A 12319-nucleotide genomic window follows, 5' to 3' on the forward strand; every position below is an offset into this window, starting at 1 on the left:
TCTATCCCTTGGCCCTGTCTGGATTTGAAAGAACAACAGGATAAAAAGAGATATTTAAGGCCCATTACCCAGGTGACGAAGCAGTGTCCAACGTCCTCAGGCAACTGTTCGTACTTCTCCAGTTCTTTGAGGAAGATGCTGCAATGGGAGAGAGGCCAAAATCAGACACTCTGTACAGCTGAGCCCCCAGACCACCACACCGTGAATTAGACTGGATAATCAGTCTGAATCCTCTATTTTGTAAACATTGTGGGATAAGATTTTCAACCTTAGAGGATCATGGCTTTACAGTCAAGAGATACCTTAGATATCATGTAGTGACCAAGGGAGGGGAAGCTGCTGCCTCGAGGCCACATGTGGCCCTCTAGGTCCTCAAGTGCAGCCCTTTGACTGAATCCAAACTTCACATGGACTTGGATTTAGTCAAAGGGCCACACTTGAGGACCTAAAGGGCCATATGTAGCCTCGAGGCAGCAGGTTCCCCACCCTTGAGACCCCTCATTTTACAGATGGAGGACTGAAGTCCAGAGTGGTTGAAAGACTTCTGAAAGGGGTCAAACCAATCCTAAGTGACAGTTGTGATTTGAACGCAGGTACCATGACCCAAAAGCTCTTGCTCTCTCTACCATATCACGCTGTATCTCTCCTTTACCCTATACGTGCTCCTGGAACTTTTCCTTCCACCATCAGTCAGAGGGAGCTCAAGAAATATAAACTCATTTCAATAGAAGTCTGAGATAAGGAACAGCTAGGAAGGGGGGAAAACCACATAACATATTCCATTAGTAATCAGAAATGATCATCTGCCATTTTGGGTTCTCTCTGCCATCAGTCCTTTCCATCAGTGAGAAGAGAAAAGGCCACTATATTCATTTCAAATTGAAAAAAGCAACAAGTGAAGCACATTGTGCTCAGGGAATACAGAGTCATTTGAACATAAGCTGGAGCCACCCATTATTAGGAGGAGAAATCTGCTGCCACAGAGAAAAGAGAAGAAAAAAGAAAGGAAAGAGAAAACCAAAGAAAACAAAGCGGAAGGAAAGGGAAAGGGAAAAAGTTCAGCATTCGAAGGCAAACATAATGGATTGGTGGTTTCTTCACAATTTTGGATTCTTTCTGCCTCTGCTTCCCTCAGTTAGCAAAGGATATTAAATAATGACCACATTGATTTGACTAATTCCACCCGCTGTAGGTGGCACCAATCTCCTTGGCAGCCGCTAATAGCTCAGGTGAGTGATGAGGTAATGAGTGTGTTTGCATGTCTCTCCTACACGTGTCCTGAATTTCACTTGTTCTGTTTGGTTGTTTTTTTTTTTTGTTTGTTTTTTCTACTTTCCATTCTCACTTGGTTCTCACTAAGATCCAAGGCTCTTGTTTCATGCTCAAAACCTTCCTGCACCACCTGGCCAGGGTACAATGGGGATGCTTAATCAATACTACTGATTCCCCCACCCATCCCCATTAAGTAGGAAGCTCCTTCAAAGAGCAAGCTTCAGGTCTGGAACGGAGGCTAGAAGTGTCCCAAGGAGAACAGAGGAGGTTAGAATGGAAACTCCCTACCCTCATGCTGGATTCCTTTAAAACTGAGCCATGGAGGACCAAGGTCATAGCCATAAGCTTACATTGTAACTCCTGATCTAGATTTCCCCTCATTTCTGGGTTTTTAAGTCTCAAGACCTGGATTTAAATCCTAGCTCTGACATTTCTAAGTGCTGTATGTAACTTTGGGAGAAGCACTTAAAATCGCTGATTGGTAAACGAGTGCAAACTCCCCTCATCCAATGTAACCAGAAGCCCCCAGATCATGCTTCACATCCCATCCAGCCATCCAGCCCAGAGATCTTGCCATTTGGCTCCTGCAGCAGCAGCAACCTGCCCCCACCCACCTCCCCCACTTACCAGGAACAGCACCCTCTAGTAGGGGAGTTAATCTAATCCACTAAATTTTGAAACTCTGCCTGGAGGCTGAGCTCCCCCGATTGGTGATTGACTATTGACTGAGTACAAGCTTGCCTAACTCAACATATCTAGCCAGCTCCAAATCCAGCTCCAGATCCCATCCACTGGGAACATTTTGCCTTCTTCTCTGCTGCCTCATGCATTATGATATCCTCCTCTCTCCACCCCTTTCCATTTTTTGCCCTGGTAACCTTAATAAAATCAACATTAAAATTGCTTCTGGGAAGGGTCTGACAATTGATTGCCCTGTAGCTCTACTCACCATTCCTGGGGCTCCCTCCACCAAAAGTCCCTTCCCTGGCCACTGTCCTTTGTATGTGGTATTTCTTTGGTTAGAGCCTAAGCTTCTTGAGGGCAAGGGCTGTCTTGCTTTTATATTTGTATCCCTAGGGCTTAGCAAAGTTCTTGGCACATGTTGCGGTTGAGTCATTTTACTTGTGACTACTCTCCATGATTCCATTTGGGGTTTTCTTGGCAAAGATACTGGAGTGTTTTGCCATTTTCTTCTACAGCTCATTTTACAGATGAGGAAACTGAGGCAAAGGGAATGGTTTCTGAGCATTTAGAAAAGAAAACATTAAACACTAAGAGCCAACATGGTTTTATGAAAGATGGATGGCCCAGAGTCACACAGCTAGTACATGTCTGAGGTAAGATTTGAACTCAAGTCTTCCTGACTCAAGGCCCAGCACTCTATCCACTGTACCATCTAGCTGTCGGTTTAGCACTTAGTAGGTGCTTAACATGTTCTCTCCCCACCCCCACCCCAAAGCACACTTACTTTTTCATCTCTAAAATGGGGATAATAATGCTTGTCCTGCTTAGCTGTTGATGTGAGGAGCAACCACCACAACCATAATAATGATAATCCAATGAGCATCTTTGAAGGGAGCCGTCTCTCAATTCCTAATAATTCCAGAGCCTGGTAGAACTTGGCTCATTGCATTCTATGCATAAGGCTATTCCCTGTATGAACCTATATCTCACCTGTCTTTGTATCCCCACTACCTGGCAGAGGGCCTTATGCAGAGAAGATACTTAATAAACATTTATAGAATGGAATTGAAAACATAATACAATTTTTAATTTTAGCTCAAATCTTCAACTATCTTAGAACTTAAATCACCACCAACAGGCCATCTGACCTCATTGGAGTTTCCTTCTCTACTTGTCCTACAACTTTAGTTTAATTATCTTAAGCTTATTTTTAGGAAATAGAGGGAGTGGCTAGATGGCACAGTAGATAGAGCACCAGCCCTGGTGTCAGGAGGACCTGAGTTCAAATCTGGCCTCAGACACTAACTGTGTGATCCTGGGCAAGTCACTTAACCCGGATTGCTTCCAAAAAAAGAAAATAGAGATAAAGTGGCAGACCTAGACCTGTGATTTCATTGGCATGCAGAACCTCCAGAGGAGGAAACACCCTCCATCAATACTGGTTGGCACCTTCTGTGCAATTTATTGTCATAGGAAGTTTCCTATAGCCCTGGAGAGAACAAGGTATTTGTCTGAGGTCACACAGCCAGTATGTGTCAGAGGTGACACTTGAACCCAGGTCTTCTTGGCTTCAAGGACACTATGCCATGCTGCCCCTTAGCAAATAGAGGAAATGATTGCGAAAGAATTGGAACCTGACACAGAGCTGAGAACTGCATTCTAAGGGACAATGAGATGACCATTTCAAGTTGAACCCTGGCTACCACGTTGAAAAAAGGATCGCAAAAAAAACCCTACCCTAAAACAAAAAAAATTGTTCGCAAGAGCTTCAGGGGAAAGTGCACTGAATTTGAAGTCAAAAGAGCTCAGTTGGAAACTTAGTTGCCCCCACCTAGCTGGGGGACCTTTGATGTCACCTGTAAAATAAGGAGATTGGATTGGATGACCTCTTAATCTCTCTATGACATTAAGTCTTGCTTATGTATGCAGCGTGAAGGTTGACAAGCATCAAAATCTCCATGTAAACGGAGACTTCAATGCATGAAATTCACTGTGAAACATTAATTTGGCCATAAAATGAAGGTCTGAGTGGAATAGTGTTTCATGATGAGTTCAGGCAGTCCTATTTTCGGTTTTTACCTCACTAATGTCAGTGACAGAACTAAACACGAATTAAATTTAACAGCATGAAATTTGCTGTTTGCCACAAGGTGGGCCTTCCCTTGCCCTTTCATTCTTGCTGAGCTATCCCAGAAACACGTGTGGAGGAGCATATATAATTTTAATGTGTCCTAGGTACTAATTCCTATGCTTCCCCATGTTACAGGTCAGGGCTTGCTGCTGGACACTCCTTTTCTGGGCATAAAGACTAGGGGTAAGACTCTTTTTGGCTTGTACCAAACATGGCACGGCTTCTCCATTGTTTCATACCTCTGATTCTGGGCTATGTTGAATGTTGGCTCTGGAACATCACAAATCACGGTGTCATCACCTGTGAACCTCCCAAACTAGCCAGAATATGTAATCTGAATTTCAGAGGCCAGCTACTCCAATTTCTACCTGAATAAGAATCCCTTCCTCAATTAATATTGTTGTCCAGCTGTTTTTCAGTCATGTCCTACTCTTTTTTAGGGGGAAGGCAATTGGAATTAAGTGACTTGCCCAAGGTCACACAGCTAGTAAATGTGTCAAGTATCTGAGGCTAGATTTGAACTCAAGTCCTCCTGACTCCAGGGCTGGTGTTCTATCCACTGTACCACCTAGCTGCCCTGTGCCTGACTCTTCATGAACCCCTTTGGAGTTTTCTTGGTAAAGATACTAGAGTGGTTTGCCATTTCCTTCTCTAGCTCATTTTACAGATGAGGAAACTGAGGCAAAGAAGGTAAAGTGACTTGCCCAGGGTCACACAGCTAGTAAGTATCTGAGGCCAGATTTGAGCTCAGGAGGATGGGTCTTCCTGACTCCAGACCCTGCGCTCTATCCACTTGGCTACCTAACTACACCTTTAACTAATACCCGCCCCAAAAAGGCTGTCCGTCTTTCATAAAACCATGTTGGCTCTTAGCGTTTAATGTTTTCCTTTCTAAATGCTCATGAACCATTCCCTTAATATGTTCTGGGAGTTTACCAAGATTCAACATCAAGAACATCAGCTTACATACAAGCTCCACCTCCTTTCCTTTCTTGAAAATTAGAACATTTGCCCTTTTCCAGTCCTGCGGCCCTTCTTCCACTCTCCGATACCTTTCAGAATGCCCCTAATAGTGCCTCAGCATTCACATCTGACAGTTCTCTTCAGTGCCATCATTCTCTCACCCCAGGATGTGGCTAATTTGGGCTTGATCTCCTCAAGTACTAGGTATTCTCTTACTATCTTATTTATCTTGGATTTCCACCTCCAGCTTTGCTCTAGAAGCTTCCTCCCTATAGCCAGACAGATTTTAGTCCTCTTCCTTTTCCTCCTTCCCCAATTCTGTATTATTTTTCTGTTCCCATGATTCCCCCAGCAAGCCTCATAAACACCTTCCTATCTTTGCTACTGATGGGAGGCTAGTTTGCTCATGCTCCCTTTGATTGGCAATGAGGAACTTCCTGTCAAAACCCTGTTGCAAACTGAAGCTCTGCACATCCCTTGTCTATGAGGGAGCCACTAGCAGAATCCAGGACACATGGAGTGAAAGACCCAAGGCCTGGCAACACTGCCTGGTCCCTGCTTGTTAGCTTCTGTGGCCCATTCTCTCCACACCTTTTTTTTTCACTCATCACCACTTGTAAGTCAATCTGAAAAATGATATACCAGCTCCATTCCTTCCATTAACATGCTTAAAAATTCTGGGTAGCTGCAGCTGAAATAATGAACCTCTCAACCCTTGCAGCCCTAGCAACACAGCGGGTGGGTCCCCATGATCCTATCATTGGCTGTACAAGGTATCACCTGTTCCCCCTTTTGTATCCAAACCTTGTAGCACCCTATTCTCCCTAATAAAGTGACTCTGGTGGTGAAATGAAAACTTAGGTATCCCCACAAGGTCTAATACAAAGTCCTCGTATAAAGATCAGTGATTTTGTTGCTGGTAGGAGTGTGTAACAAAAGCAGGTGTGCATGACAAAGGACCAGGTCATAGGCTCTGCGTGCTTCATCTGGCCCTTTCCATCTCACCCCCAAGTAGATGCACATAGCAACTGGAGAACCATGTCACCTCAGCTCAAGGTAGCACCTTTCCTGTTTTGCTAAGTAGAATCCCTTGGATATTTTGAAGGAATGCCAATTAATGATGCTGGGCATGATAGGGAATGAAAGGAATTTTCTAGCTGAAAGCACGATAGAAGACAAGCCTTAAAAGCTTGGGACCATCAAAAAGAAAAGCTGCTCATCAAAGGACACTAGTGGTTCTGTAACCTAAGAGCCATGGGTTGCCTTAGCAATGGGAGGATGTGCATAACCTGGCCAGATGTGCTACCTAATCATATTCCCTGACATCCATGTTCCCATCTCTCTCTCCATTATTGGTGTGGTGACCTATGGGATAACATTCTCTCGTGTATATGGAAGAGCACTCTTTTCTGTCCCTCGGTCCCCTTGCCTTGTTGTTTTTGTTACATATATTTTACTTCAAACTATGTCCTTCGGGTAGTTGGGAAAATGAGTACATTGGGTTGAGGCTTGTGAGTTGTGATTTTGAGAAGATACTAATACCCACAGCATATGCCCCTCAAACTTGGGGCACCATTCAGAAGGGGCAGAGGGCTGTGGCTCTGAGTCCTGTATTATCATTTAGAAAATTCCTAAGTTTTCATTCAACTCTGGCTTGTGCCTAGAGGTTGGGCTTCATAACTAATCAGGAACCTGCGTCCATCATTCATAGTGATCATTACCTTCTAAATCTGAACCGGGACCACTGGTAACATTAGAATTTAGTTCTCCATTTGTAGCTGCAGGTGCTTGAAAATACAAATAAGCTGGATCAACATCATCTTTGCCTTCTTTGGGCAAATGTGGTAGGTGTGAATGGAAGCACCTCTTGGTGAGACTGAAGACTGTGGAACTTTTAAACTTTGGTTTTCTAGCTATTTTCTGGTCTCCTTTTTAAAGGATCTCATTTGTATGAAAAATTATGTTTAATATCTGGATTAGATGAATTGAGCATAGGATAGAAGTATAATTTTTTTTTCCTTCCAGAACAGTCAGTTATACATAAAACTCTTGGAGAATTATTAAGACTTAAGAGATGTCACTGACACATCCAATAACTATGAGGCAATATCTCATTCAAACGCTTTGGCAGCAGGAATGTCTCCTCCCAATCATGCAATGCCCTAGACAAAGAAACTTTCTTTGACACTGTCTGATACAAATGTTTTATAAGGTTTGTCAGAAGAAATATGACCATATTGGGAGTTCAGTTTGAGGTGTCATCATTGAAGACAGACATTTACAAACTAGAGTCTGAATGGGGGAAGACTAGGACAATGACAGATCTAGACAACATGTTTTTATGAGAAACCAGGGCTGCTTATTGTGGAGAAGAGTCAGCTTGAGCACTGTAGCATCTTCAAATCTTTAAAAAGTGTCAGACAAAGAGGTTTGTAGACATATTTCCATGTGTCTCCTAAATGTAGGATTAGGACCACTGAGTGAAAGTTAAAGGCTCCCAATTTTCTGATCAGTTTAAGAACTTTTGGCAACATTGGAATGGATGGCCTTGTGAGGGAAGAATCTGGGAGAGGGTGATTTGCACTGAATGGTCTTCTAATCTGGGATACTCGAATTCAAGTTGGATGGCTACCCCAGTGATATTGTTGAAGGGATTTCTTCCTTGAGAGAAAGATTAGACTATATGACTCTAAGGTCACTTCTTTGGGCAGCCAGGTGGTGCAGTGGATAGAATTCTGAGCCTGGAGTCAGGAAGACTCTTCTTCATGAGTTCAAATCTGGCCTCAGACACTTACTAGTTACGTGACCCTGGGCAAGTCACTTAACCCTGTTTGCCTCAGTTTCATCTATAAATGAGCTAGAGAAGGAAATGGCAAACCATTTCAGTATCTTTACCAAGAAAATCCGAAATGGGGTCACAAAGAGTTGGACATTACTGAAGTGACACAGCAACAAAAGGTCTCTCCCATCTAAAATTCTACAAGTCTTCAAATCAGTGCTACTTCAAAAATTTAAGATTGGGTTTGTTATACCTTGAAGAGGAAAATATCTCACATTCCCACTGCATCCCTGGGAACTAAAATCTAAGCTTCTTGTTTCGTTTTTGTCTTTCTATTCTGAGTACCTAGCAAAGTATGTACCATATAGGAGGCACTTAATAAATCTTGCTAGACATAGCTAGGTGGGACAGTGAGCTTAAGAGACAAGGTGAAATCCTGTTTTAGGGGGCATTGGATACAGCACTAGCCCTGGAGTCAGGGGGACCTGAGTTCAAATATGGCCTCAGACACTAGCTGAGTGACACTGGGCAAGTGACTTAATTCTGATTGCCTCCAGAAAGGAAGAAAGAAATAAATGAAGGAAGGAAGGGAGGAAGGGAGGAAAGGAGGAAGGAAGGAGGGAAGGAAGGAAGGAAAAAGGAAGAAAGAAGGAAGGAAGGAACAAAAGAAGGAAGAAAGAAAGAAAGAGAAAGAAGAAATCCTGACTTAAACACTTACTTAGCTGAGTGACTCTGGGAAAAGTAACTTAAAATCTTAGCCTCAGTTTCCTCATCCGTAAAATGTGGATAACAAACAGCACCTAACTCACAGAGTTGTTGTGAGGATCAAATGAGATAACATATGTAAAGCACCTTGTGGATCTTAATGTTATATAAATGCTAGCTATGATGGTGATGGTGATGTTTCTCTATGGATCTGGGCAATTATTTGAACCATGGACAGCTTGAGTTACTAAAGCAGCTACTTAAAGAAAAGGAAATCTACCAGACTGGTCCCATTTTGTTGTCCTTTACTGTTCTCCCTCAATGTCCAATTCCAATGGAATAAAAGAATATACTTAAGACCAACTAAAAGCCCAAAGAGACTAAAGAGTCTAGAGCTGGTGGGGATGTTCAGTGGAGATTGCCAGCACATTGCAGTCACTTAGGGAGCTCACAATGATTCATTTGAATTTCTGTTCCATCAGGAAGCAGAGCTTCAAAAGCTGCTTAGCCCCAGTCTGAACACCCTAGGCTCAAAGCCAGAGGGCCCAGTGCCCTCTGGCTCCCTCTCATCTGCTCACACCAGAGACTCCTTTGCTCCCAGGCTTCCCAGGAAGGTGGAATGAGTGGAGTCTCAGGGACCTCAAGATGCAGCAAGGGCCTCCACGCTATACCAGTGCTGCTCATTCGTAGCCTCTAAGCATAAGATATAAACTTCAGCTACTGTCATTTAGTGAAGGGTGTCCCAATCCAAGCTTCCTCTAGGCTGGCTAAGGTTAGAAGTGGATGACTTAGGCTCCCCGCCAATACCAGTACCCACACAACACCAAACTGAGATGGCTCGGCTTTGTGAATGGTTTAGAGTTAGAAGAAATCAAATGTACACGTTAATCTAAAGAAGTTAATGATTTGCATATTCAATCATGACTGTGCTGCCCCAGCACACAGGCTTGAATGGTAAGAAGCTGATGTAAACATGTGGGAGTAGGACTACTTTTGTGCAATTCAAAATCTTTCCCCCGCCAAGGGAAGAAGATGGGCCATTTTTTTTTTAGCGGTTGTGCATTGTCTTAGTGACAATAGGGACTCTTGCCCACTTGCCCTCTGATGCCTGGAATTTCTCCTTCCTTTGGGGGTGGGGGTGGGGTAGTCTTATGACAAAGTTTTTCAATCTAAAATTCAAGAAAAGGGGCTCAGAGTAATAATGAGTAGAAAGAAGGAAACAAGCATTTATTAAATGCTTACTGTATGCCAGGCATCGTGCTAAGTAGTTTACAAATCACTCATTTAATTCTCACCACAACCCTGGGAGGTAGGCACAACTATTACCCCCCATTCTACGACTGAGGAAACTGAGGCAGAGAGTGAGTGGTTGAGTGACTTCCCTTGGATCACATGGCTATCAAATATCCGAGGCGGGCTTTGAGCTTCGGTTATTCTGACTCCAGGCTCCGTTCTCTATCTACCGAACCATCTAGCCCCCTTAATATTTGTTATAATTACCATCGCTATTATTAATACTACTAATAACAATGCATAGTAATAGCTAGCACTCATTCAGCGCTTTAGAGTTTGTAAAGCACTTCACGTATGTCGCCTCATCGGACCCTCACAACTTCAGGAGGTAGGTAGGTAGGTGCGGTTACTACGCCCGTTGCACAGATAAGGAAACTGAGGCTGAAAGAAGGTAAGTGGCTTACCCAGAGTTGCACAGCTAGTGCGTGTATGAAGCATGATCTGAATTCATGTTTTCCCAATTCCAAGTCCAGTACTTTACCTACTACATCGCAGAGCTGACAGGGAGCAAGCAACAAGTATAAATTACTGCTCTATTAGATCCTTTCTGTTGTTGTTTTAAGTGGGTGGGATAGTGATAGACCCTGGACTTAGGGTTTATTAGCATAGGGAACTCCTCAGTGAGGAAACCCTTCCACCAATACAAATCAGTGCCTTCTTTATAATTTATATAGCCTCGTTGTTGTCCGTTTTTTGTGCTCACAGAGGACCAATGACATTGGGAAGGTGATGTCGTGACTCGCAAGTGAATTGAATTTAAGCGAGGGAGGGCTGTGCAAAGCCACCAGCCTCATTCTCTCCTCTGGAGCCTTCTCAGTCCACTGGCAAGACAAGCCTTAGAGAGTTGCCTCTAGAGCACTGAGTGGTTGTGACTTTCTCAGCGGTCACAAAATCAGTATGTGTCTGAGGCAGATTTGAACTCAGGTGTTCCTGGCTCCGAGCTTGACCGTCTTATCCATGAAGCCAGACTACCTATTTGATGCAGAGTACTGGGTACCTGAAGCAAGAGCAGGGGAGGCCTGCTACCAAATTAAATTATCAGGGCAAAGGGCAAAGAAGAATAGGCTGGAGACAACGAAGACAAACTTTGCTGTCTGCCCTTTTGTGCTGAACCCTATTATATGTGAAAGAATTCAGGAAAATCTGTAGAAGCACACAAGATGTTTCTGTCCTCTGTGGCTACAAATGGGTGAACAGCTCCACTGGACTCCTTCGATGTCAACAAGTCCAGCAGTCAGCAACACCTTAGGCAAATGAATACCTGAGTATGATAGCAGTGTATGCATACACATACACAAATTCTTAGGACTACAGTGAAGGCTACTCAGATTAAGTCCTTTCAGGGAGCCTGGGGCTCCCAAGGGATGCATGGCCCACAGTCTCTTCTCTAAGAGGGAAAGCTTCTTGTTTGACTACATAAAATTGTGAATTCTGGATTTGGAAGCCAATTAATTCTGGGACTTCCTTTCATTCTAATGCCTGAAATGACTGTTACAGATGCTCCTGCAATTCATCAAAAGTAATAGCTCTAAAGGATGGGACCAGGAAGTGGTTTTGGAAAAGGTGGGTGGATGTGTTCCGCAGTTGGCAGCCAATGTCATAAATTATCCAGGCTTAATTCAGACTCACAACAGTACTGGCAACTCAAAGGAAAAGGGTGTGGAAAAAGCACTGGGACTGGAGTCAGGAGTCTTGAGTTAATGCTAGCACCATCTCTCTGTGATTGTCTCCAGGGTATCCGGGTGTAGCTTATTGGTACATCCTTGTTCGGTCTCTCATGCTATCTCTCTCATTAGCCTGAGCTCCTTGAGGGTAGGGACTGACTTAGCCTTTCTTCTGTATTCCTGGCACTTAGCACAGTGCCTGGCACATAGTAGGGGCTTCATAAACACTTGTTGACTTGACTTCTGGCTCTTCCACTTAGTTTCTGTGTGATCTCCAGCAAGTCATGTTATTTCCCTGGGTCTGTTTCCTCTATAGAATGAGGGGGTTGGACCAGATGATTTCTCAAGTCCCTCCCAGATCTGACACCTGATGGTTCTGGAAAGATGATAATGTCCAGACTGATTCATTTCCTCCACATTTTCAAACATTTTAAGCTAAAAATTTGTTGCCATAAATCTCCCACATTCAGATTTAGTAAAAGTAAAGAATATTTTGGGTGCATATGTGTCTTTAACTAACATTATGTACCTCTGAAAGTATGATGTGTGCAATACAAGCTATGTATATTTTCTAAAATTTAACTTGGATAATATTAGGCCTAATAGGGGTACCATGTTTAAAAGATTAGACAGAACTTCACTTGTTGGGTGTTGTGGAAAGAGGACATAGGAGATGCTAATGGTACACTTTCTTCTTTGTCACTTCCCTGCTATTTCCAAACCATACCTTCTCTATTCTGGCCAAACTCTGCAACCCTCCCATCAGAATCTAGACTCTACCCCTGAGACCCTGGACTCTGACAGGTGAGATTTTGCCTTATCTTACCC

At 43.4% G+C, this 12319-nt stretch overlaps 1 protein-coding gene across 1 annotated transcript in view; it reads right to left on the bottom strand.

The window, feature by feature from the left end:
• Window positions 1–12319, bottom strand: part of LOC118839981 (kalirin) — a 413338-nt gene that overhangs the window by 60475 nt on the left and 340544 nt on the right. Inside the window, exon 24 of the mRNA XM_036747488.1 lies at window positions 69–138. Coding sequence (XP_036603383.1) covers window positions 69–138 — 70 coding nt within the window. The remainder of the gene's footprint in view (window positions 1–68; window positions 139–12319) is intronic.

Source organism: Trichosurus vulpecula, chromosome 2 (genome assembly GCF_011100635.1).
Source record: "Trichosurus vulpecula isolate mTriVul1 chromosome 2, mTriVul1.pri, whole genome shotgun sequence".
NCBI classification, from domain to species: domain Eukaryota; kingdom Metazoa; phylum Chordata; class Mammalia; order Diprotodontia; family Phalangeridae; genus Trichosurus; species Trichosurus vulpecula.